Source organism: Heloderma suspectum, chromosome 9 (genome assembly GCF_057233095.1).
Source record: "Heloderma suspectum isolate Gila_16-S chromosome 9, 16-S_ref, whole genome shotgun sequence".
Taxonomy (NCBI): domain Eukaryota; kingdom Metazoa; phylum Chordata; class Lepidosauria; order Squamata; family Helodermatidae; genus Heloderma; species Heloderma suspectum.
Window position 1 is genome coordinate 25378120 of NC_139466.1, and position 27281 is coordinate 25405400.

General features: G+C 45.8%; 1 protein-coding gene across 1 annotated transcript; it reads left to right on the forward strand.

Annotated features, from left to right (window-relative positions):
* On the forward strand, positions 1–27281 carry ARL13A (ARF like GTPase 13A). The gene is made up of 9 exons (XM_084813320.1): positions 1–120; positions 4034–4104; positions 6376–6625; positions 7088–7193; positions 11095–11306; positions 12181–12274; positions 17866–18085; positions 23894–23992; positions 27205–27281. Exons 1-9 carry the CDS (start codon positions 62–64, stop codon positions 27279–27281), a joined length of 1188 nt encoding a protein of 395 aa, XP_084669446.1. The 5' UTR covers positions 1–61.

Here is a 27281-nt window from a genome sequence, read left to right on the forward strand (position 1 = left end):
TCAAGGACAGGGGAAAAACACGCGCACTGGAAACTCATCCCACCTGGTGGTTTTCCAGAGCATGTTTCACCTCCTCTCTTACTGCTGGTCTTGGCTGCAGGCAATCCAAGAGCCCACGAGGTAAATCCCAGGAATTTTAAAATTAATTATGTTATTATCATTGATTATTCAACCCCTGTCTATCCTCGGCCCCATCTTCCTCCCCTTCTTCTGTTGCCATCCCTGTGTCAAATTTTAGTCCGTAAGCTCCAAGGAGCAGGGGCCCGTATTTTTTTAAATTCTGTAAAGTACCACACATACTGATGTCGCTATATACATGATTAACGATAAATAATGTCCATTTTCTGGGCTCCATAGCTACCTTCCCCTTGGGGGAAGACCCCCTCCCCATTTTTAAATTATAATTTAACTTTAGAAATTTAGAAATTTCTGTGTAATTTATAAAACATCTCTTGAGGAAGCATTTCGCTGAGATTTTTACTAGCACAAACATCAGTAGTGGAGCATGGGAAATCATAAGAAAAATTATATGGACTCTGCATGTATAAATACATACATACATGTAATAAATAAATAAATGAATGAATAAATAAATAAATAAATAAATGAAGTGGGGGATTTGTCAGGTTTAACCTCAGTGCCATTTGTTGTTGTTGTTGTTGTTGTTATATTTGCTGCTTTTAAAGCATAGCTAACCAGAGCATTCTGAGTAATGGGAGACTCACCATAAATCTTAACCGCATTTATATGACCACAGCACTTTGGGTTTATTTGTATAGTACAGAAGAAAGGTTACTAAGGCAATAAACTGAAGCCCTGCTGGTTGCCAAGCAATCTGCTCCTCTCCTAACCGCCCCCCGTTATCCATTTCTGTTTCAAGTATATTTTGCCCTTTGAGCCAGGCCTGCACCCCACAAAAATCACCATAGCAACACAGAAGGCCAAATCTGTGCCTGCCTGCCGCCTTTGAATGGAGAGAGATTCTTCTGTGTCGCCCTTTCCAGCAGAATGGCAACACGCAGTGATGGGGAAAAGATGTGTCTGACGAAGTTTGGCCTGCCACACTGCTATTCAACCGACAAAGCCTCCCTTCCGTTAGAAAAAAGACCGTTCATTTGTCTCACTCATGCTTCTCTCCAAACAGTGGCTGCTAAACAGTTTTTCCAAGAGACCCGTTACTCCCCCAGAAGAGAACTTCGGGGCCAATGACAAATTTCTTTAATTGCGTTGGCGTTTTGCTTTTTGAAGGGGTGTGCGTATGACATTTCATGTCTTTTTCTTAACAAAAAGCAGCCGCTGGAGTGTGTGTGTGTGCTGAGATTCAGATCGGGACCGCAGCGCAGGGAGGAGGCTTTAATTAGCCCTTTTCCCTGTGTCATTTTTCTGCTGAACATTCCGCCACCCAAAAGCTGCTATTTTTTCTGCAAAGGTGCCACTACAGCGGTGAGCAGATGCCGTGGAGGCTGGTGGCTCCGATGTCAGTGGGGCGGTGAATCCACTCTGGGTTTCAGTCCGAACCAGTCAGAGCTCTAAAGGAGCTATCCAAAGTGCTGAACCCAATCCCCTAAAAGATTTCAGCACCTCGGATAGCTCCTTTAGAGTTCTGACATCGGAGCCACCAGCCTCCACTGGGCAGATGGTAAACCAGGATCTGCTGGTAGAGCTCCAGGTGATTTGCAGTAGATCAGCAATAGTTTCCAATGCATGATCATTTTACAATAGCAACAAAAATGCTTCTCCAACGCCACGCCCCCCAAATTAGGTTCTTATTATTCCTGATCTGTAGTAACTCATGGGCTACTGTGGGAAATTGGCATCTGGCCACATCCCTCTGAGCCACCATTTTGGTCCACCTGGCTCCAGTTGGGGGACCCTAGGGTGCCAGTAGAACACATTGATTGATTGATTGATTGTACAGGATATTTCAAAAAGATGGACCCGTTTTGAAATCGCTATATGTCTGCAACCATGAACTGCCCATGAATGAAACTCTTACCACTTGAAAGGGTGGGGCATAGAGTTTCAAATGATTACCATTCCATCCTCTCCCTGATGCTATTTAACATCTATGTGAAGCCGCTGGGGGCTATCATCAGGAGGTTTGGGGTGCGGTGTCATCAGTATGCGGATGACACGCAGCTCTACCTCTCGTTCAAATCTTCACCAAGGTTGGCCATAGAATCCCTGTCCAAATGTCTGGAGATGGTGAGTGGCTGGATGGGGAGGAATAAGCTGAAGCTGAACCCTGACAAGACCGAGGTACTTTTGGTGGGAGACAAGAGGAGGCTGGGGGATGTTGGCCTGGTGTTGAATGGGGTATGGCTACCCTTGAAAGACCAGGTCTGCAGCCTGGGGGTCATTTTGGGCTCCCAGCTGTCCATGGAGGCTCAGGTGTCAGCTGTGAGCTGGACAGCGCTGTACCAACTCCATCTGATATGGCGGCTGCGCCCCTTCCTTCCCGAACATCTGCTCCCATCGGTAGTACATGGCCTGGTCTCCTCTCGTTTAGACTACAGTAATGCGCTTTACGTGGGGTTACCCTTGAAGACGGTTCAGAAGCTGCAGCTGGTACAGAATGCAGCAGCTCGCCTGATTAAAGGCAGCCGCTGGCAAGATCACATCACTCCAGTGCTGAAGGAGTAGCACTGGTTACCACTTGTTTTCCGGGCCAAATTCAAGGTGTTGGTTTTGACCTTTAAAACCCTATATGGTTCCGGCCCAGCCTATCTTAAGGAGAGCCTCCAGCAACACCAGACAGGCCGCTTCACAAGATCAGCCTCGGATGGCCTTCTCTCTGTCCCATCAGTCAGGACAGCTAGACTGGTGGGGACGACGGAGAGGGCCTTTTCTGTGGTGGCCCCCACTCTGTGGAACTCCCTCCCTAAGGAACTCCGTTGTGCCCCCTCTTTAATGAGCTTCCGCCATGCATTAAAAACGTGGTTGTTCAGGCAGGCATTTGGGGTGGGTTAGGGTATTTTAGAAAATGTTTTTATTGTAGAATTTTATTGTTTTAAACTGTTTTATTATATGTTGTACATCGCCCAGAGTGGCTGGGTGACCAACCAGATGGGCAATTAATAAATTTAATAAATAAATAAATAAATAAATAAATAAAATACCGCTAGATGCCTCTCTCAGCGCACAAACAGCGCCTAGCCTCAGTCATTCGCAAGATGGTGACCCCGCAGCACAAGGCATTCTGCGTTCTGCAGTTCAGCAAGACTGAATCCGCAATTGCGGTGCAGCATGCATTTTAGTGGCATTTTGGCATTGGTCCACCAATGCCAAAGAGCATTCGTCATTGGTACCGACAATTTGAGGAAACAGGCAGTTTATGTAAGGGGAAGAGCACAGGGCGACCACGCAGTTCAGAGGAAAACGTGAGAAGAATTCAAGAGAGTTTTCAGCGTACTCCGCACAAGTCCACTCGTCGTGCCAGCCGAGAACTTGCGATCTCTCATATGACTGTCTGGCGTGTTTTAAGGCGATGTTTAATCATGAGGCCATACTGGTTGCAAGTTCTCAACCGCAATTGCGGATTCAGTCTTGCTGAACTGCAGAATGCATAATGCCTTGTGTTGCGGAGTCGCCATCTTGTGAATGACTGAGGCCAGGCGCTGTTTGTGCGCTGAGGGAGGCATCTAGCGGTAATCATTTGATACTCTATGCCCCACCCTTTCAAGTGGTAAGAGTTTCATTCATGGGTGGTTCGTGGTTGCAGAGATATAGCGATTTCAAATCGGGTCCATCTTTTTGAAACACCCTATATTTTTCTCCCATTCCTGGAGCGGCTTACATACAAGACAGTCCCTGCCTGCTGGCTTACAATCTAGAGAGACACGATACACAAGGAAAAAGGGCTGGGGAGGGAAAAGGAAAATAATGAAATAGTCTTTCAGCAGGGCTAGTGGAATAGCCCTGCTTCCCCTCTCATCTCCCTCTGTACAGGCTGTAGTTCCCATAAGCCTGAAGTCTGCCCACACCTGTGCTACTAGATTGCAGATTAACACTATCCCTCTTTCTTTGCCGCCAGGAAGGTGACCATCCTTGTCCTTGGCCTAGATGGAGCAGGAAAAAGTTCCCTGGTCAGAGAAATCCAGAGAGGTGAGTAGCATGGCAGAATTTATTTTGAGCAAAAGCTTGCCAGACATTCCACTCCAGAACCCCGTTTCAATCCATAGCAGGGCTTAGCGTAAAGAAGTATGGGATGACAGTGCCTCTGAGCCTGTGCAGAGGGCCTTTCTTTTATGCTAATTATCTCAGCCAGCCTTGCACAGATGGGACAAGGTCAGAAACTGGCTGTCCGGTAGAGCTAGGGGTGGCCATGTGTCCTACTTCACAGACGATAGTCCAAGTCCACTTTAAAGATAAAGAAACATAAGAATGCAGAGCAAGTGGTCTTGAAGCTGCTGACCAACAGTTACTGATTTTTATTTATTTCTTAAAAAAAAATTTGTTGTTGTTGTTCAGTCGTTCGGTCATGTCCAACTCTTTGTGACCCCATGGACCATAGCATGCCAGGCCTTATTGGACACCTTCCGACCTGAGGGGCTCATCTTCCAGCGTCATCTCTTTTAGCCTTGTGATACGTTCCATGGGGTTATCTTGGCAAGAATACTGGAGTGGGTTGCCATTTCCTTCTCCAGTGGACCACATTTTGTCAGAACTCTCCGCCATGACCTGTCCGTCTTGGGTGGCCCTGCACGGCATAGCTTATGGCTTCACTGAGTTACGCAAGCCCCTTCGCCACAACAAGGCAGTGATCCATGAAGGGGGAAAAAAAATAAAAAATTAGACCACCTTTAAGGGTAAAGAGCAGACTGAGCAGGCATATAGGTTACCTGGCCACAGTGTTTCCCACTATGGTGAAAAGTATTGCATTGCTATTTAAATTATAATATTTATTTATTTATTTATTTACAACATTTTTACACCGTTCTACATCTAAACAGATTCCAGAGCGGTGAACAACAAGAGATCAAATGAACAAAAGGTAGAAAGAGTTAAATATGATATTTAAATTATTCTTTAAAAAAACAGAATGCCAATAAAATAGTTAACCAAGGAAGGCTTTCTGGAAAACAGCTGTTTTCAGAAGGCACCAAAACCAACCCAGTGTTGGTGCCTGTCTGACCTCTAGAGGCAGGGAGTTCCACAGGATGGGAGACACCACACTGAAGGCTGTTCTCCAGGTAGACTCCAGTTGGGCCATTGGGCCATGTGGAACCACCAGGAGCAGGCCCTCTGATTAGGGATGTCAGAGAATTCCACAACGGATCTCAGCGAGGCCGAATGCCAGTGCATTCGGCCCCCTGAAATCCATGGCTGAACGAAGCCCCCCTGCCCCCCCACCCCACATAATGGGCCCAGAATGGAGCACCTACCTGCTGCTGTCCACGCTGACTTGCAAATGGCGGCCGCGTTTGCGGCCACCATTCACTTCCTCCATATAGCCGTGATAGGCTACGTAAGTACTATCACGGCTTAACTAAGGGAACGCAAATGGCGGCGGCTATGGCGGCCGCCATTTGCATTCCCTTTTTTTTGCCGTAATAGCCTACGTAAATATTTACGTAGGCTAAAACAGCAAAAAAAAGGGAATGCAAATGGCGGCCGCCGTAGCCGCCGCCATTTGCATCTGCTGTTTTGTGTTTTTTTTGCCGTGATAGGCTACGTAAATATTTACGTAGCCTATCACGGCAAAATACAGGGACGCAAATAGTGGCGGTTACGGCAGCCGCCATTTGCATCCCTGCAGGCTGCCCAGCGGCCAGATGTCCAGCTGCGGGCGGCCCCAGCCAGAAGCTCCACAGAATCTCCGCAGAGCGGAGCCGGTCGGAGAGAATTTCGGGGGGAGGGACAGAGCGCCTCCCCCCCACCGCGAATGTCACCCTTTGAAAAGGTAAGTGGCTTTCGTACATCCCTAACTCTGATGACCTCAGTGATCGGGCAGGTTGATGAGGGAGAAGGTGCTCTCTCAGGTATCCTGGTCCCGAGTTGTTTAGGGTTTTGTACACTAGTACCAAAACCTTAAACCTGGCCTGTGTCCTCTTCTGTCCTCTTTTTGGTGATGGATTTCCTCCTTTTTTGGCAACTGGTAAACAGCCACCCTAGGTAAAACTGAGGATCAGCATCTGCTTACAACCCTTGTAACAGATTTCAGTTGCTACTGACCCCAGTTTGCATCGCCTGATCTGATATATGATGCATTACAATGAACTCTCAAATATTTAAGCATCATTATTCCCTATAAAATTTACTGTAACACAGGGGGAAGCTACTGTGATGTGCAAACTTATCTATGTAATTTATGGTGACTAATCACTGAAACTTGGTGTTTGTTTCTTTCCTGCTCTTGGCTTCCCTGCCTTGTAGTCCTCTCCTGTGAGCTGCTCCCCACCACAAAGCCAAACCAGACAGAGCTCAGAGTGGACAGGTTGGAGGTGACCCTTGTCGACCTGGCTGGGGGGCAGCAGACATGGGGAACCTGGAAGGACCACTTCAGCATGGCTCATGGGATTATCTTTGTGCTTGACTCCAGCGATGTGGCACGGATGGATGAGGCCAAGAAGACCCTGTCCCGTGCTCTGGGACACCCAAAGGTTTCCGGAAAGCCTCTGTTACTGTGAGATGCTCCTTCTACTTGCATCTTCATTTCTTCCTTTGTACCCTGTGGTGATTGGACAGGGGTAAAAGTCAGGATTTGTACCCACCTTTCAGTTCTGGCCACAGAAAAAAGCAATATATCATCAGTGTGACACAGGAAACGTAGTATTATGCTCGCTCCCCTTCTCAAGCGGTGAAATGTTCCAGGGGTGCAACGCTTACTGGGTTTGGTTTCCTTTGAAAGGAGGTTGCTGGCGGCTTCTTGGTGGGATAAAAATACAGTTAATAAAAAGTAATCATTGTATTATTATTATTATTATATAACATAAGCCATTCCTTGAAGATCTGTTGCGTTTCCTAATACTTTGGCCAGTTGCCTTTGAACAAAATTTTAACTACAACGATGAACTATTTTTTTTAATGGGATCTTTCCTTTTTTTCTGTCCATGCTCTCTTCTGATTTCTGCATGAATGGTTCAAGGCTGGCAAACAAACAGGACAAGGCAGATGCCCTCTTGCCCTGTGAGATCATCGAGTGCCTGTCTCTGGAGAAGCTGGCGAACGAAAGCAAATCACTGTGTCGTATTGTAAGTACGAGACAACGCTCTTCACTCACAGTGGCAACACCCTGTGAGTTCTTCTCCAGAAGGAATGAAGGAAATCTCCATGATTATTCCTGTGGAGCTTTACAGCAGGGGTGCTGAACTTTAGACCTGCAGGCCAAACCTGGCCCACTGGGGGCCCCCAGAAGGCCACACTTCCTTCCCCTTGGTCCCACCCCTTTCTCCTCACCACAAATCATTTGGTGGTTCTCCAGCTTTTGCATATTTTTTCCCCATTCTAAAAGGTTGAAATGCCTCTCCTAAGCGCTTAGGTACAGAAAGAGCAATCCTATGGCCCCTAGATAGTGTCTGTGGGGAGGGGCATAGGATTGTTTGGTTTATTGTCGCCAAGGTTGGAGACAGGGCTCCGACCTCAGAGCCAGTAAACCATGCTCCCCGCCCCCTTCCCCTCATACCCGGTGCGGAGAGAACTGTGCCGGCTACCACTCTGTACTTGGAAACCTGACATGGGGAAAGAGGGGCATGCACAGGGGTGAGGAGAGGAGGAGACTAGGGAAGCTGCCTTGAGTAGCTTCCTATGCTCGCCCCAGCCTCCTTCCCCCCGCTCTGAAGCACTGTGGCTAGATGGGCAAAATGCCCATCTAGCAAAAATGCAGGGCAGCTGGAGCATGGAGGCGAGTATCACCTCCATGCTCTGTCCACTCTGCATTCGGATACTCAGCAGCCTCTGACTTCAGAGGCTGCCGACTATCTGTCAGGAATGAATCTGAGCGTGTGGAGATGCCTGCCAGCTCAGATTCAGAATCAGAATGGGAACAGCAAGAACAGAGGGAGGCACCCTCCCTAGTGAACCCAGATATGGCAAGACTTTCTTCCCAAGACCTTGACACACAGATGGCCCAGGCTGAACGGCTCCCCCATTCCTCCACCATGAGAACTCTAGTTTCGGAGGAGGAGGGCAAGGGGCATGACTTAAGGGACACCGCAGAGCGAAGCAGGAAAAGTTAGGGGCAGGGCTCAGATGCTCTCCCAGGCTGGCTGCTCATGGAAGCCAATGTAGGAGGGAGCCACCCTAAGGGAGGGGCATCCCTGCGAAGCTAGTCTGGCCGTGAAGTTCATGCCCAGACTGCAGGCAACCTCTCTAACTTCCACTTCATCTCCTCTATTGATATTCGTAGATGTGTGGATTAGTTGGTACTATGCAGTCTGAGAGTTTCCTAGAATCAGCATTTGTAAAGAAGCTAGTCCTTTACTAACAAAGTAATGTTGGCCTGAAGCTTTGCTTCAGGGAATGTGTTGATTGAGAAGGGGGAGGGCGAAGGAATGTGACACTATCAACATAGGATTGTGCCCTAAGAGTAAGAGCTTTAATAGAAAATGTGCTAGTATTTTGTCCCTTCCCCTTTGGCCCCGCCCCTTTGGCTTTGGCCCCGCCCCTTTGGCCCCACCCCTTTGGCTTCAGCATCACCACTGGATTGTGGTCCCTGAAAGCTTATCCAAAACTGAATTCCACCCTCAGGCTGAAAGAAGTTCAACCCCCCTCTTTTACAGGCTGCTGCTTCCCTTTGCGTTGCCAACAGTTGTCATCAGATTACATATTCCATTTTCCTCCTTGGCCACCCAAGGAACTGAGGAATTTGGGTCTGATGAATACTGTCTATATTCATCAGACCCAATCAGAGGATAATGCCTGAAGTGCCCAGTCATTCCAGTGAGTTACCTATGTTTTCCACTCTGCATTCCCCTAATGCTCAGTGTAGCCTCCCTTTCGCAGGGTTGTCAGGGATTTATGGTGTCTTTGTGATAATCTGCTGATTTGCAGATGTATGGGAAAATTATGATGTATGGGATGCTTTGACTTAGATTCCTGCATTGAGCAGGGGGTGCTCTTATATGCCCTTTCCAGCCCTACTATTCTATGATTCTATGAATTAGGTTTATGGAGAGGGTGCAGGAGCAAGCACATAGCCCAATTACCTAGGGAGGTAGTGGGCTCTCCCACACTGGAGGCATTCAAGATGAAGCTGGACAGCCATCTGTTGGGGATGCTTTAACTTAGATTCCTGCACTGAGCTAGGGGTTGGACTTGATGGTCTTATAGGCCCCTTCCAACCCTACTATTCTATGATTATTTAATTTAATTCCACCAGAAGCAGTTTAGCTCCATGACATCCTGACCAGTTCAGAGCAGAGCAAAATCCTCTTTTTGGCGAAAATGCGGAGAGCCAAATCAGGAGGGAGAGAAGTAGGGATCAGTGATTTCCATAAGTAAAGTGCAGATGGGCGAGGGGGAGCATATACTTCCCCTTACAGCTCACTCATTCTCCACTTTTATTGCTCCTTCACCCTCCGCTTTATGTACATTTGACAAGACCTGCCTTGCATCTTGCCCGTAGGGATGTACGTATTGTGTAAAATCAGTTCTGTCCATGTTTCCCACATCCCTGTTTGTCAGCTTAAGGTTTCGTTTGCCCCTTAGCAACTCCTGACTTGGACTAGACAAATGTTTTCATCTCCCACCTCTTGTCAATCGGCCTGGCCCCCAGGTACATCATTAGTTGCTTGGCCAAAAGGGTTTCTTGCATGCAACCTCCATACCCATTCATCAGCACCCATTTCCCCCTGCTGGGGTCACCTTGCACAAAGAAATCTCTCCCCTTTGTATTCAGGTGTCTGTTTTACAGGGGCTTGGGCTTGGATAGGGGATAAGGGTCTAAAGTTGAAACCCCAAAGTCCACACAGTCCAGTTCAGTCAAGAAGCAGGCAATTAGCAAACTCAAGCCAGTCCAAGGTCAAAGCCAGCAAGTTCATGGTGCGTAATGTCAGACAAGGATTTAGTAACTTTCAAGGATGTAAGAGTCAGCAACATCAGATATTAGTCCATGGAGCAGCAAGGTCAAAGGAAGCAAGGTTTCAAGGTACTAGGAGCTGCTGTAAGGTGTTGTCCCAGCAGCTAGCAGGCCTAAGGTCCCAGGGCATGGTATGAAAGCACATGAAATGCCACCTTGCTGAAGCTAAGCAGGTCTGGGTCTGGGCAATGTTTGGAGGGGAGACCACCTGGGAACTGCATGCAGCCACCTTGAGTTCCATGATGGAATAAAGGTGGGATATAAATGTAATAAATAAAGCTGAAGAGTGAAGACTTATATGCTGGAGCCTCCAGAGCCCCCACCAGGATGCAGTTGCAGCATGTCAGAGCCTGGAAGTAGTCATCCTCATGAGGAGGGCCCTACTCATGAGAAGTCCTTTACTCATGAGGAGCCCTCCTTTGCAGGCAAGCACTCTTCCTCTTGAGATAGTAATGCTCTCAGGGGCTAGGTGGTTGCTCAGCCTCTGTCTCAGAGGCAGAGTTCTCCTTCTCTTGCAGGGATGGACCTGCAACCATCACTCCCATTGGCCCAGGCTCCTCTTTGTGTCCTGACACAGGCTGCTCTTTGATGTTGTCTGGGAGCTCTAGCTCCTCTTCTGAGGAGGATTCCTCCAGTGGGAGCATGACATCAGGTCACAACACGTCACCAGAGAGGGCCTGCCAAAGTCCCCCATGCTCACAGAATACTTTAAATGTTTCAGAACAGAACTTCCATAGCTATTGCGAAAAAGAAAAAAGTGGCCATGTTTGAACATGGAATTTTGCAAAATTCCCAAATCCATGTTAATGTCATATTTTTATTAGGCCAAACAAAAGATCACAAAAAATGTGCAAGCTTTCAAGATCTCTAGATCTCTTCATCAGGCAAGATGTTATAAAGAGCAGGGGGGAATACGGGAGGGAGGAAAACCTCGCTTGATGGTGTAGTCACATTGTCTGCATAGTTACTGAATTTCCTTTCTACCTGCTAACTCCACTTATTTGGGGTGATTTATTTTTATTTTTTGCCTTGAATGGATCTGGGTGTTCAAGCTGTCTTCTGTCTTCATCTCACAGGAGCCCTGCTCAGCTACCAAAAGGCTTCCCAAAATCCAGCGCTGGACCATTGTTCAGGGACTTCACTGGCTCTTTCGCACCATTGCCATCAACTATGGTGTCCTCTGTGGCCGCATCTGGGAAGACAGCCCTGCCCCTGAACGACAAACATCACCAGGGCAGGAGACATCGAAGAAAGTGCAGAAATCTAGGAGCAGGACACGGGAAGACAGGTGCCCCCTGCCACTTCATCCTGCTGTGTGGACAGCTGAAGGAGTGGGCTGTGCCATGTCTTTGGAATGGCATCACTGGCATGAAAGAGCATCCGTTTGGGTTTGAGATGGAACTGAGTGGAGATGAAAGCTAAAACCCCGGCAATGTTTTAGAATTGTATTCCAGTGCAATATGCATCACTATCAGGGATGGTGTCAAGGTTAGGCATGGTCGGGCAGCTGCTGAGGGCCCACATCCCAGCAGGGACCCACTGGCAAGAGCCCCCTGGACTTGCTCCTCCTCCTCACCATTGCAACCTGCTTGTTCACCTGCCCAGACAATGGGGATGGTGAGAAGGAGCAGCAGCAGATGCCACTGCCCACCAGCTCCCTGGCTCTCTGCCTGTCAAGCAAGCAAGTGGTAGAAAAGATGAGAAAGAGGAGGAGGGAGAGCAATCCCAGCCGATGGCAAGAAGGTGGACTCACTGAAGGAGGGAGCCCATTGAGGGTGTCTTGCCCAAGGGCCCTCAAAAATCTGGAGCTGGCACTGGGACTCACAGTTCGTATCTAAGTCACTCACACTACTGTGAGACAAATCATTTCCATTTTACTGACTGTGAACTGAGCCCGTGAAGGAGTGATTGGCTCAAGGGGCCATCAGTGTGTCCACATAGCTGAATAGGGTTTTGAGACCAAGTTCTCCAGGAACTACATCCAACAGACTACCCACTGGACTACATGGGTAGTCTTCATCACTGCCCAGGAATCTTACAAGATGGTAGATCTGTCATTAGCACCACTGCTTAGTGATGACGTTCTCAGGGTGAAAGAGGAGAAGAACAGGTATGTTGGCTGTTTGTATTTTTTTGGTTAATCTCATTATATCTGCTTTTAGGGAGTCAAGGGCCAGAAGCAAGAGCTGCCCAGAAGAAAGTGCCAAGACAGGACAGAGCAAAACCACAAGGCTGTCCCAGAACATCCTCTCACAGGTAACAAGTGATGTTGCTATATTCTTCTGCAGAAAATGCTCCACTTCTAGAAATGCATTGTTTCATTTAGTTAGAGACATAATGACTGGGTACAGACAAGACTATAACTCATACTCAAGGGTTGTTGTTGAAATCTGTGGGTTGTTGTTGAAACGTGGGCTATCGTGTTGTCTGAATCCAGTCGCACTAACAAACCATGGCTTGTTAACCATGAATAACCCACAGTTCACAACCCAGCAACAAACCATAGGTTCTCTTCATGGGTTGTTTGTGGTTAACAAACCATGGTTTGTTAGCACAGCTGGGTTTGACAACGTGATAACCCACATTTCAACAGCAACCCACAGTTCAATGACAACCCACACTCAACCCATACTCAACCCTTGAGTGTGAGTTATTGTGTTGTCTGAACCCAGCCAATGAATGATACAATACCAGTCCAAGTGGGAAGCTGGAAGAGATATAATTCTAGTCAAAGCTACATTGTGACACCCCCAGCAATCTGCTTTCTGTAACATCTTGCCTGATGAAGAGATCTGGAGATCTCAGAAACTTGACTTTGGCATAATAAAGTTATTACAGTAATATGGATTTTAGGTAAATCTAAAGTCAACGTTGTAATTAACTTTATTCATTTGTCTATTTCCACGACAATTCCACATATATTTTTGAGCACAACTCTTTAGACATGTTGAAATGAATAGATTAACTGTTTTCCCAGTTGTCATTCTTTTTCTTAAAATCTAAACGGTGGAAGAGAAATGTATCCAATTGAGTTATCATGTCTTAAAATATTTACAATATTCCAATAAAAAGAATTTCCAAGCCAAGTTCTGAATTTGTTTGAATATAACATTTCAGCTAGAGTAATAGTGCAATCCTATATGTCTATTCAGAATCATAGAATCATAGAATAGTAGGGTTGGAAGGGACCTATAAGGCCATCGACTCCAACCCCCTGCTCAATGCAGGAATCCAACTCAAAGCATCCATGACAGATGGCTGTCCAGCTTCATCTTGAATGCCTCCAGTGTGGGAGAGCCTACCACCTCCCTAGGTAATGGGTTCCATTGTCATATTGCTCTAACAACATAGAGTCATAGAATAGTAGGGTTGGAAGGGGACTATAAGACCATTGAGTCCAACCCCCTGCTCAATGCAGGAATCCAAATCAGAGCATCTCTTTCAGATGGCCATCCAGCCTCATCTTGAAGGCCTTCAGTGTGGGAGAGTGCCCCACCTCCCCAGGTAATTGGTTCCATTGTCGTATTGCTCTAACGATTAGGAAGATTTTCCTGATGTTAGCTGGAATCTGGCTTCCTGTCACTTGAGCCCAGTAAGCTCCATTACATTCAGTGGGACTTACTTACAGATAAGAGTATAGATTTGCAGCCTAAGTGCACTTTATGGATTTTTTCCTCTTTCCTAATCAAATATTTCAGTTCAACAACTTTTGGCTACAGGGAAAAATCATTTGAGATATTTATACAGTGTGTAAAATTAACATGGCTTACTCTAAAAAGTGTTGTTCACTAAAAGTATATCAAATAAATCAGTTATCAGTCAATTTAGGATAACGGACTATTGGGGGGAGATTTTCCAATTCAGATTTTTCTGGGAAACCCACATGACCGCACTGCAGGTAACCTGCCCCTTTTGCTGAAAATCTGCCTTTGGGCAGATCAACACTATAGCCAGGGCCTAAAACTAGGTCAACACTATAGCCAGGATAGAAGGATAGTCAACACTAGGATAGGATAGTCAACACTATCCTTCAACACTATCCTTCCATCCTTCTATCAACACTGTCCTTCAACACTATCCTTCTATCCTTCTATCAACACTACCTTCTATCAACACTATCCATCAACACTATCCTTCAACACTATCCTTCTATCGTTCTATCAACACTATCCTTCAACACTATCCTTCTATCCTTCTATCAACGCTATCCTTCTATCCTTCTATCAACACTATCCTTCAACACTATCCTTCTATCAACACTATCCTTCTATCAACACTATCCTTCAACACTATCCTTCTATCCACTAGCCTTCAACACTATCCTTCTATCCACTAGCCAGGATAGAAGGATAGTCAACACTAGGATAGGGTAGTCAACACTATCCTTCTGTCAACACTATCCTTCAACACTATCCTTCTATCAACACTGTCCTTCAACACTATCCTTCAGCACTATCCTTCTATCCTTCTATCAACACTATCCTTCAACACTATCCTTCTGTCAACACTATCCTTCAACACTATCCTTCTATCAACACTGTCCTTCAACACTATCCTTCAGCACTATCCTTCTATCCTTCTATCAACACTACCCTTCAACACTATCCTTCTGTCAACACTATCCTTCAACACTATCCTTCTATCCACTAGCCAGGCTAGGAGGATAGTCAACACTAGGATAGGATAGTCAACACTATAGCCAGGATAGTCAACAGTATAGCCACTATAGCAGATCAACACTATAGCCAGGACCTAGTGTTGATCAACACTATTGTTGTTGTTCAGTCGTTAAGTCGTGTCCGACTCTTCGTGACCCCATGGACCATAGTACGCCAGGCCTCCTGTCCTCCGCTCTCTCCCGGAGCATGCTCAAGTCCATATTCATTGCATCGGCGATGCTATCTAGCCATCTCATCCTCTGCCGTCCCCTTCTCCTTTTGCCTTCGATTTTTCCTAGCATCAGGGTCTTTTCCAGGGAGTTTTCTCTTCGCATTAGGTGGCCAAAATATTGGAGCTTCAGCTTCAGTATCTGTCCTTCCAATGAGCAGTCACCAGGACCTAAAACCCAGATAATGGGCAATTTGCTAGACTACACTGGAGTTACTGGAGTCTATGTCATTCCCCAGTAGCAGGTGGTGGAAGCTACAGAAGGATAGTAAAGCTCCTTTGGCCAGATCCTGATAAAACCTGGATCCAAACCTGTAATAGGGATAGTAAACAGGTGCTTTAATGCAATGCACAAAAACAGTGGGGTAAATATGTCTCTGGAATATGATCACTTTCTATACATATGGCATCTGAAAACAGCACATTTTATTAAGGACACATCCTGCAAACCCGACTGTGTGTCTTCCATGATCACACTGCACATGTAGGAACTGGCACTGGATGCAAAATTCAGAATCCTGAGCATAATCAATTTCTGAAAAGAAACATGCAGCTTTCTAGCTCTCAAGAATGTGAAGGTAGGCTGGAGAGAACGGAGGCATTGCCTAATGAAATCTACCCAGAAACGGGAGGATCCCCGAACAGGATTTCCACTGAGCAGATGGCCTGAATTTTGGTGCTTTGCTTAGTTCATTGTGCTTCCAAATTGCTCACAGAAAGAGAACAAATTGTGCAAAATAAACAAATGTATGCAAATTTGTTTGCACATTTTATCAAGGTTGCGGAATACAGCTTTTCTCAGCTGCAAATTTTGATTTTGACTTTAAGTGACTCTGTTACTCAAAGGGAATTCCTCTTCTGCAAATGTGTCCGCCTTCTGCAGTTTCTCTAAATGCTTGTATTAATAATAATAATTTTAAAAGTAACCATCTTGTGTTCGATTAATCAACTTTTTAGTGGATCAAACTGCTTTGAATTGATTAAACTAACCAGTTAATTCACTAAACCAGGGGTGTTGAACCTCTTTCAGCCCCGAGAGCCAAATTCCATTCCAGAGAAGCTTTCGGGCTGCATTCCAGTGGTGGGAGAGGCCAGAGGCAAAAGAGGTGGAGCTAAAAATACCAGCCTATTTTAGCTTAAACCTCTTACTGCAAGTAACTAAGCCTTGGGAGAGGCATTTAGAATGAGGGGGAAACTGCACAGAAACCAGGAAACCAAATGATTGATGGTCAGGGGGAAAGGATGGGGCCAGGGGAAGGGGTGAAGTCATCTAGGGAAGCCCCGAGGGCTGGGATTGGGACCCCAAGTAGTCCAGATTGGCCCCTGGGACTGAAGGTCCGCAGCTCTGCATGAAACGTTCCAGCCTTCATTGTATCATTTTATAGCATAGCATAGCATAGCATAGTAAAGATTCTGCTTTTCCACTAAAATAGTGGTCCATCGAGCCTAGCCTTGTTTACCACTGAACAGCTCACTGGTCCTTTGAGCAAAGTTCTTTCATCGCCCAGTGCTACCCAAAAGCAGCTAACTGGAAATATTAGCCCCTGAACCTGGCCTGGGACAACGAAATAGATAGATCAGCCTTCCCCAGCCTAGCACCCTCCAGATGTTATTGACTACAACTCCCAGCATTCCTGACCATTGGCCATGCTAGCCGGGGCTAATGGGAGATGAAGTCCAAAACATCTGGAGGGCACCAGGTTGGGGAAAGGCTGAGATAGATCTTTGCTCCCGATAAGAAGGGAGAGAGGGTGCCAGCCTGACTTCAAGGAGGAAGGAATTTGGCAGTTTAAGGGACCATCACCAGAAAAGGCTGTGCTCCTCGTTGACGACAATCTCAACTCCTGTGGAGAAAGAGAAACAGGAGTGCAGCACACTCAGGCAGTGCTTGCAGGAGCTCCTGTGAGCGCCAGCCCAGTGCACAGCTCTTAGTGCACCACTCTCCCTCCCAATTGGGGTTTTGGGAGTGGGCAGTAAGTAAGGAGAATTCTGTGGTTAACTCTGACCTGTGATTGGACATAACAAGGGGGTTACCCTTTGCACCACTTGCCCATCTGTTGGGAGGGGGAATAGTGCACAGGGAAATCCTCTTGTTATCTCTGATTACAGATTGGTGATAACAAGGATATTCTTCTCCTCACTCCTTAGCTCCCCCAGTAGCATCCCAGCCAGGAGGTTCAGCTTGGGGAGGAAGAGGGGCCCACGGAGGAAGCTTAAGCCTCCATGGGCCTGATGGGAAACCTTCGTCAGCCAGATTAGGCCCATGGTCTAGAGGGCCCCCATCCCTGCCGTGATAGATGGAGCACAGAGCAGGGCTGAAGAATAAATCTTAATGTCCAGGTTGCTCATAAAGGAGGTGTACCCTGAGATACTCAGGACCCAGACCATGTAGGGGTTTAAATGTCAATACCAGCAGCTTGAACTGGGCCAGAAACAGACTGGTAGCCAATATAGGTTTGTTTGTTTGTTTGTTTGTTTGTTTGTTTGTTTTGAACAGTCAATCCATGTGTGGGCAAGAACATTTTGAATGGCAAATTTCTGAAACTGCCCCTAGAAAAAGAGAGGCTGTTCACACAACATGCTAACCCACATTCAGTGGTTGAGTGTGGGTTGTTTTGAACCATGGGTTACAGTGTTGTCTGAACGCAACATGTTTTCCACGGTGTGGGTTATCGTGTTGTCTGAACGCAGCCAGGGTGATTAGCCAACCATGCAGTGTGGCTTGTTAACCACCCTGAACAACCCAACAACAAGCTATGTGTTCTCAAGTTGGCTTGTTTGAGAAAATAAGCCACACTGCATAGTTAACAAGCCACCCCAGCTGAATTCAGACAACATGCTAACCCACAGTTCAACAAACAACCCACAGTTCAAAACAACCCACACTCAGCCCCAGAACTTTCCATCACTTGGTTGTTGTTCTTAGGGTTTTTATTTGTGGGGAGATTTCTTGTGCACAGAAAGAAGAAAGAGCAGTTGCATCCAAGAAAAGGAAGGGGAAAGTCAAACTGAAGATGAAAAAGAAAAGTTTGGTGCAGTCTGAGGATACCTTAGCTGAAGACGATAGTGGCAAAGCGGCAACAAGCGGAAGCAAAGCTGCAGCGATCACTGGCCTCCTCCACAGCAACAAGGTTGCCCAAGACAATCCCAGGGGTCTGGAAATGTCTCCACCCCCAACAGGTAAGTGGGGATTTCTCATACACATTCGAAATGTATTCAGCAGCGATGATACTGATGTAAGTGGTATTTTTGCACTCCTTTTTTAGTTGTGCTGCAGCCACTGCAACAAGCAGCTTTGCAACACACAGCAACTTTAGGAAAAATCAAGGGAGTGGGATGTGGCACAGACTGTCAAACCTCAGGGCTCTGCATTCAAACCCCACCTCTGCCATACATTCACCTGGGCGTGGGCAAATTCCCAATTTCTCAGCTTCCAGGCTGCATCTAAAAAATGAAAGTAATCGTCTACTTTACAAGACTGTTGTGACGACAGCATGGTACGGACTGAAAAATGCTTTATTATTCAAATCCACTGTACCAGTAATAATCAAAGATTTGCCAAGTGACTGAGCACTGTTTTAAAACAACATTGGTGATTATTTTGGAAGCAATAGTTGATTGACACGTTCAGAACCAATGTGACTTAGGCCTGCTCTGAGATTCTACCATTTCATAAGTAGGGATGTACGGATTGTATAAAATCCATTCTGTCTGAATTTCACAGATTGTTGGGCGCCTTTCGTTCTTTTGTCCGCTCATCAATGGAATCAGATATTTTTTGGAGTTCCTGAATTTGAGCAAATTTGCACTTGCGCAAATTTGTGCTTGCAAAAATGTGCAAATCCCCCCAAAACTTGCATTTTCATGCTTTAGCCTATGGGGCAAATGTGCATTTTCAGCTGGGATTTTGAGTGGTGTATTTTTCTATTACTAAATTTGCGCAAATTCGGGAAAGTTAGAAAAACGGTCCACAATTCCGTGGAATCCACCTGACTGGGGGAAAGCTGGTCCACTGCAGAATTCACAGGTCAGATTCAGAAACATCAGAATTCATTTGATTCCGTTGCGGATTTGTCCAACATCCCTATTCATAAGACAGATAGCGGACTACTCACCTATATCCAATGGAAAGGTAGCATATGTACCTGTGGAAAGGCAGCACATCCATTTTCACCTGCCATTTTACACTTTTAAATTCATCACTATCTTACTCTACTTGTTTTATTGTTATTATGTAAGCCGCCTTGAGATTATTTATATCATGGACAGCACAGGAAAAAAAATATGAATATCGAACAGAACACTTGCTTGAGCCAATTTACAGAAATGTATTTATGCATTACATCTATAGCCTGCCTTTCCTCTGAAGAGATCAAGGCAGAATACGTGGCACTCCTCACTCCGATTGTATCCTCACAGCAACCTTGTGAGGTAGGCTAGTGTCAGGAATGAATCTGAGCATGTGGAGATGTCTGGCAGCTCAGATTCAGATTCAGAATGGGAACAGCAAGAACAGGGGGAGGCACCCTCTCTAGCGAGCCCAGATATGGCAAGACTTTCTTCCCAAGACCTTGGCACACAGATGGCCCAGGCTGAACGCCGCCCCCCCCCCCCGCATTCCTCCACCGTGAGAACCCAGGTTTCGGAGGAGGAGGAGGGCGAGGGGCATGACTTGAAGGATGCTAGGGTCCGTCGCAGAGTGAAGAAGGAAAAGTTAGAGCCAGGGCTCAGACGCTCTGCCTGGTTGGCCGCTCATGGAAGCCAATGTAGGAGAGATCTACCCTAGGGGAGGGGCATCCCTGAGAAGCAAGTCTGGCTGTGAAGTTCATGCCCAGACTGCTGGCAACTTCTCTAACTTCCGCTTCCATCCCCTCTATTGATATTTGTAGATGTGTGGTTTAGCTGGTTCTATGCAGTCTGAGAGATTCCTAGAATCTGCATGTGTAAAGAAGCAAGTCCTTAACTAATAAAGTAGTGTTAGCCTGAAGCTTTGTTTCCTGGAGTGTGTTGATTGCCAAGGGAGAGGATGTAGAAACTGAGACTTAGGCTGAGAGAGAATGATGGGCCCAGGTTCACCCAGTTCAGCTTCATGGCCAAGTGGGGATTTGAACCTGGCTTGCTCCAGCCCTAATCCAATCCTTTAACCCAGGGCTGTTTGAGCCTCTTTCAGCCTGAGGGCTGAATTTAATTTTGCAGAAGCTTTCAGGGCCATATTCCAATGGTAGGTGGGGCCAAAGGTAAAGGGGGCAGAACCAAATGCAAAAGGGGTGAGACCAAAAAAGGCAAAAATCCCAGTATATGTAAGCCTGATTCTCTTGCTGCCCATAACTATGCCTTAGGAGAGGCCTTTCAAGCTATTAGAATGGGGGTAAAACTGCGCAAAAGCCAGGACACCACTCAATACTGGTGATTGGGGGGAAGGGGTGTATGGCCTGGAGGAGGGGGCGTGTAGTATAGTGGTTAGAGCAGGGGGCGTGTAGCCAAGGGGTGTGTAGAGAGGGGGTCCCCCTGGAGAGCTGGATTGAGAACTCAGCCTGCCCTAACCACTACAGTATACTGGAGTCAGCTTGGGTGATTGCCAACGTTGTGATTTTAAAATCAGTTTGGAGTCTGTAGCAGGTTAATGGGATGAGAGGTCTACAGTCCAAACAATGGTGACATGGCGGGGAGAAGGAAGGAATTGTGCTGATCCCCTTTGCACTTCTTGGAGATTTGCTGCTGGTATGAGAATTTTGCAGCACATCCCAAAAGCTGTCACCCTGTAAAGTTCTCATGTTCTCAGGTAAATTTCCACAAACTGCTAACCAAATCAATCACCCACAATTATACTGGCAAGAAAACAAACGACACTAATAATTGCCGAAGTGATCGCTCTTACCAGCCTCCCAGCCAGCCAGTTCTTCTGTGTTATTCCTAATAATGACATCTCCTCCTTCTGGATCCACCCGTCCCCCTTGCGCCCCCTGTTGCGAAGATCATGGTATTTCAGATGCTCTTTATTCTTCTTCCTCTCCTCTCTGTATTTCGCAAGGATGTGATCATTCATTTCTGCCTTCAAGTTTGTGTCCTCGTGTGATTGTCTGCTGTTATCTCATGCATAAGAATATGCATGAGATAACATGCGAAATACAAATGCCTTGTTCCTGGGCAAGGTGCTTGAGCGGGTGGTTGTAGGACAGCTCCAGGCACTGTTGAATGAAACGGATTATCTAGATCCATTTCAATCGGGCTTCAGGCCTGGTTTTGGAACGGAAACTGCCTTGGTCGCCCTGTGGGATGACCTCTGCCAGGAGAGGGACAGGGGGAGTGCGACCCTGTTGATTCTCCTGGACCTCTCAGCGGCTTTCGATACCATCGACCATGGTATCCTTCTGGATAGGTTGTCTGGGTTGGGAGTAGGAGGCACTGCACTACAGTGGTTCCGCTCCTACTTGGATGGCCGATTCCAGAAGGTGGTGCTGGGGGATTACTGCTCTGTGCCATGGCAATTGTGCCATGGGGTTCCACAGGGCTCTATTTTATCCCCCATGCTGTTTAACATCTACATGAAACCGCTGGGGGAGGTTATCTGGAGGTGTGGGCTGAGGTGCCATCAATATGCAGATGACACCCAGCTCTACCTCTCTTTTACATCAAAACCAGATGAGGCAGTGACTGTTCTGAATCAGTGCCTGGGCATGGTAATGGACTGGATGAGGGCTAATAAACTGAAATTCAATCCAGACAAGACGGAGGTACTGTTAGTGGGTGGTTCGTCTGCCCGGCTAGGTGATATTCAACCTGTTCTGGAGGGGGTTGCACTCCCCCTAAAGGATCAGGTTCGTAGTTTGGGGGTGCTCTTGGATCCAGAACTGTCACTTGAGGCACAGGTGAACTCAGTGGCACGGAGCACTTTTTATCAGCTTAGGCTGGTATACCAACTACGCCCTTATCTGGACAGAGATAGCCTTGCTACAGTTATCCATGCTCTGATAACTTCTTGTCTGGATTACTGCAATGCGTTATACGTGGGGCTGCCTTCGAAAACGGTCCGGAAACTTCAGCTGGTCCAAAATAGGGCAGCAAGATTGTTAACAGGGACTGGCCTGCGAGCTCATATTATGCCAGTACTTTTCCAGCTGCACTGGCTGCCAGTCCATTTCCGGGCCCGATTCAAAGTGCTGGTGTTAACATTCAAAGCCCTTAACGGCTTGGGGCCAGGTTACCTGAAGGATCGCCTCCTCCCATATGTGCCTGCCCGGACCTTAAGATCATCAGCAGCAGCCCTTCTCCGTGAGCCCCTGCCAAAGGAAGTGAGGCGGGTGGCTACTAGGAGGAGGGCTTTTTCTGCTGTGGCACCCCGGCTCTGGAATGAGCTCCCTAGTGAGGTTCGCCTGGCGCCTACATTGTATTCCTTTCGGCGCCAGGTGAAGACCTTTTTATTTTCCCAGGCATTTTAGCATTTTAGCCTTCTAAATTTTTATCTTTGCTGTTTTAAATCTGTATTTTAAACTTCTTCACTGCTGCTAAGTTTTATTGTGGTTGTATTGTTATGTTGTGGTTTTAATGTTCTGTATATTTTAAATTGTTTTATTGTGTGTTGTTTGGATTTAATTTTTGTGAACTGCCCAGAGAGCTTCAGCTATGGGGCGGTATAGAAATGAAATAAATAAATAAATAAATAAATGGCTCATTTCCATCAGGATCTTCAGAAACATCACTTTCACAGCAGTTTTGCGGTGTTTTAAGATCCATCAATCCCCAAATGTAAATAAACAATATAATAACTTCATTATATCTGCAACAGGACCCAGGAGGGAGTTTGCAGCACATTAGTCTAGAAAGGCTGCAATCCGATGCACGCTTACTAGGGCTTAAGTCCCACCACTGGAGGCTGATGGGTCTGATTTTGGTGGGGCTGTGAATCTATTGTGGGTTTCAGTCAGAACCAGCCAGAACGCTGAAGGAGGCATCCAAGGTGCTGAAGCTGTTTTGGGAATATGGTTAAGCACCTTGGATAGCCCCTTTAACATTCTGGCTGGTTCTGACTGAAATCCACAATGGATTCACAGCCCCACCAAACTCAGAGCCACCAGCCTCCACTGAATCCCACTGAATTCAATGGGGCTTACTTCTGAGTAGACATGTACACCCAGGCTTTGGAGCACCCTACCAAGGGAGGCTCCTTTAGCCATATCATTGCTGGCTTTGGCTAACCGGCAAACCCCTTTTTATTTAAACAGGCATTTGTCCTATAGTGACGATTTGTTTCCTCTGCTGTTCTGTGTTTTAGTGTGTATTTTTATTTAATACATTTTTAAGTGGCTGCCATTTGTATATGTATTTATTTAAAGCAATTATACCCTGCACTTCAGAAGGAAAAGCACCCAGAGCGGCTTACAGATACATAAAAAACAATCTAAAAAGTCATGACACAAAAGGAAAGAAGAATGAGGAGGGCAAAGGAAAACAAGATAATTCAAGGAACAAATCTTAATGTTACAAAGTTCTCATAATGACCAGCTGTATTACATTAAGATTGTTGATCTTCTTATCTTGAATAGCTGGAATGGAAGTGAGTCAAAGATTGGAGGAGCCAAAAATTGCAAAAATAACCTGTCGCCTGCCTCTCCCTCTGCTGTAGCCTGGTGGTATGGCTGGTGGATGTCAGCTGAGGGAAAGGCAAGTCAAGATGAAACTGACTTCTCAGTAGGACCAATGGTGGCCCTGCTTTCCTTCTTTTAGATTGTGTTATATTGTGACGTTACATTTTTATTGTGGATTTTACTGTAGTCAGCCACCTTGTGCATAGTTTATGGAAAGATGGAGTACAAAGAATAAATAAACAAACAAACAAACAAACAAATGTATAGGGTTACACTGCAGATCAATCTATTTAAAAAGAAGATGGTAAATTGATTTTTAAAAAATTATTTAATTGGCTGATACTGTTGCAACGTTTTCTTGCCAAGAAGTTCATTCCAACTCGTGCATTTTCTCTTTTTCCAGGACAGCGAATAAAGAAGAAAAATAAAATACTGAAAAATAAAATAAAAACTCAGGAGTCATCACAGAGCGAGACAAATGAGAACCTATCAAGTACTTTTAGTACGTATTTCTCAATGGGGAAAGGGTGGTTTTTTTTAGGAAGGGTTGCAATATGTTATTTATTATAGTTATAATTAATTACATTTCTATACCGCCCCATAGCCGAAATTCTCTGGGTGGTTTGCAGAGGTTAAAAACATTAAAAATACAATATGCAAAATTAAAAAAACATAAGAAACACACAGACAGTATACACAGAGACAACATATATCTAAAAACAACTTTGAGCAATCAGCCAAACCATAAAACAAATCCAGTATCAGTTAGAACTCATCACATGCTGCCAAATGCCTGGGAAAAGAGAAAAGACTTGATCTGGTGCCGAAAAGATAACAATATTGGCGCAGGTAGGCCTCATTGGGGAGATCATCAATTGGGGGGCTACCACCAAGAAGGCCCTCTCCCTTGTTGCTGTCTTCTGAGCTTCCCTTACAGGAGGCCCCTAGAGGAGGGCCTTAGATGTTGAGCGTAGAGTACAGGTAAGTTCGAGCTGGGAGAGGCGCTCCGTATGTTGATGGGACTTATTACACCAATAAATTAGGGTGTCTTTTCTCCTTGGGACTTCCTTAGCCTTTGGGTACACAACTTTTTTCCATTTTTTTACCTTTATCGGGCCAAATTGTGGGCAAACATGATGCCCTGTGGCATTATCACTGTACTGTTTGGGAAGCAGGGTTGTCAGTTTTGGTGGACACATGTGGCTGGAATCTTGTGCTTTTAACATGTAGCTGTTTTAATTGAGTTTTTGCTGTTTTACTGTAGTTTCATTGCATTTTAAGACCATATTGGTTTTTATTATGTTTTTTTTTATTGTACGCCACCTTGGGAGGGCTTCTGCCTGAAAGGTGGCCAAGAAATATTTTAAAATAAATAAATAAATGAATGAAATAAGAGCTTCATAAATCTTTTTCTCATCACTTCTTCCTTAGATAGGAAAGACTGCACCTTTTTAATTTCTGCATGTTATGCAGCTTTTGCAAGGCAGAGGAGTCCTGCTACCAAAACAAAAAATAAGCCAATGGCAACCCTATTTCCTTCCTGCCAAAAAAAAAAGGCCAGAATTTCAGTCATGTGTTGCAAGTTTGCACAAATCATTTTTTAGCTGTCTTGTGCATCCTTGGGTGGGAAGACAGGAGATAAATGTTCTAAAATAAAAATAAATATCTATATGTTAAATGTATTTGCCATCTGTTGAAGGACAAGGGATTTACATTCGTTCAGTAGTAACATCAAAAATGTTTTTTTTAAAAACTTCTTCTGGTCGATTCCAGAAGTGTGGGAAGGAAAAGGAGGATTTTGTCCATGGTTGGTGCTCTTGTGATTCTGCTGGACACTTATGGAGGCAAACCAGAAAAGTTACTAACAACATTCTGGAAGAAAGACTGAATTCAGAACCCCAAGGCTGTAATCCAGTCCAATTACCTTCCCCAACCTGGTGCCCTCCAGATGTGTTGGTCTACAATTCCCATAATTCCATGATGGAAGAAAGGTGGGATATAAATGGAATACATAAATAAATAAATCCCCAGCCAGCATGGTATACTAGGGAGTATAATCCCAGTTGATCAGAGTGGGACTTACTTTTGAATAAACATGCGTTGTGTTGCACTGTAAATATTCTTTTTACAGCAATATTGAAAGGGACAGTACTCAAAGCGAAAGCCGAAATATTGTTTCATATCATTGCAATATCAAGATTAATATCTGCTAAATACTGCATATTTTGCCTCCACAAAAACCTAAACTAAGAGAATGGTGTGTAAAATTCTGGGATACAGCTGTCTTAAGGCGATTAACATGGGTATTACTGGTGAAACAGGGAGCACATCACACAAACCAGTCATAAAAGGAATGGGGCAACTTTATATACATAGAATATCCATTTGCAGTGTTGTAGATGTTTTTGTGATTTGTTTTTGACTCTCAAAAAATAAATGTTTTTTTCTTTTAAAAGAGTATGCTAATAAAAAAAAGGGGGGGATTGTTTCAGCCAACAGTTTAGTGGTAAAATTTTAAGTGCAGGCACCCATCATGACAGTTCCTATAGCCAGACCCCCAAGGAGAACCCCAAAGTGCAGGTAGCTGCATTGATTCGTATTTATATCTCTGTGTGTATATTACATGTGTGTGCGTGGGATAGCTCCCAGCAGCATATTGTTGCTGAGAAAATTAATTTCTCTCCCCCTATCCCACTCTATCAGCTACAAAAATGTACAAAAGTATGCATGGTGTGGAGAATGTGGATTGTTGTTGTTCAGTCGTTCAGTCGGGTCCGACTCTTCGTGACCCCATGGACCATAGCACGCCAGGCCTTCCTGTCCTGCACTCTCTCCCGGAGCGCACTCAAGTCCATATTCATTGCATCGGTGATGCTATCTAGCCATCTCATCCTCTGCCGTCCCCTTCTCCTTTTGCCTTCAGTCTTTCCCAGCATCAGGGTCTTTTCCAGGGAGTTTTCTCTTCGCATTAGGAGGCCAAAATACTGGAGCTTCAGCTTCAGTATCTGTCCTTCCAATGAGCACTCAGGGTTGATTTCCTTTAGTATGGACTGGTTTGACCTCCTTGCAGTCCAGGGGACTCATAAGAGTTTTCTACAAAAATGTACAAAAGTATGCATGGTGTGGAGAATGTGGATAGGGAGACATTTTTCTCCCTCTCTCATAATACTAGAACCCAGGGTCATCCCATGAAGCTGATTGGTGGGAGATTCAGGACAGATAAAAGGAAGGCACACAGCACAGAGTTAAACTATGGAATTCGCTACCAGAAGATGAAGGCCACCAATTTGGATGGCTTTCGAAGGGGATTGGACAAATTCATGGAGGAGAAGGCTATCAGTGGCTACTAGCCCTGATGGCTCTATGCTACCTCCAGTGTCAGAGGCGGTATGCCTATGTGCACCAGTTGCTGGGGAACATGGGCGGGAGAGTGCTGTTGTGCACATGCCCTGTTTGTGGGTTTCCCTTGGGCAGCTGGTTGGCCACAGTGTGAACAGAATGCTGGACTAGATGGACCCTTGGTCTGATCCAGCAGGGCTCTTCTTGTGTTCTTATGTTCTCATGACTGCAGTTAAGCGCAGAGAGAACAAAGAAGTCTGAGAATGTTGGCAGATGACGTCAGCATCCCCGCTCATCAAAAGGTCCTGGCGCTTTAACCCTGTGCACCCTGGCTCCACTACACCACTGGTTTCAGCCGTGTCTCTTGTTCTTCAGATTTGTATCAGAGGGCCATGTTGGCTCTGAAAACGCAGCAAGAGAGACGAAAGCCGCAGTCCGCAGCCACTCCTTGA

Coding starts and splice junctions, on each gene's coding strand:
- ARL13A (XM_084813320.1), top strand. CDS start 62: ATGTTTCACCTCCTCTCTTACTGCTGGTCTTGGCTGCAGGCAATCCAA. Junction 11,307..12,180: donor AGCAGGACACGGGAAGACAG/GTGCCCCCTGCC, acceptor ATCTGCTTTTAG/GGAGTCAAGGGCCAGAAGCA. Junction 23,993..27,204: donor GAACCTATCAAGTACTTTTA/GTACGTATTTCT, acceptor CTTGTTCTTCAG/ATTTGTATCAGAGGGCCATG.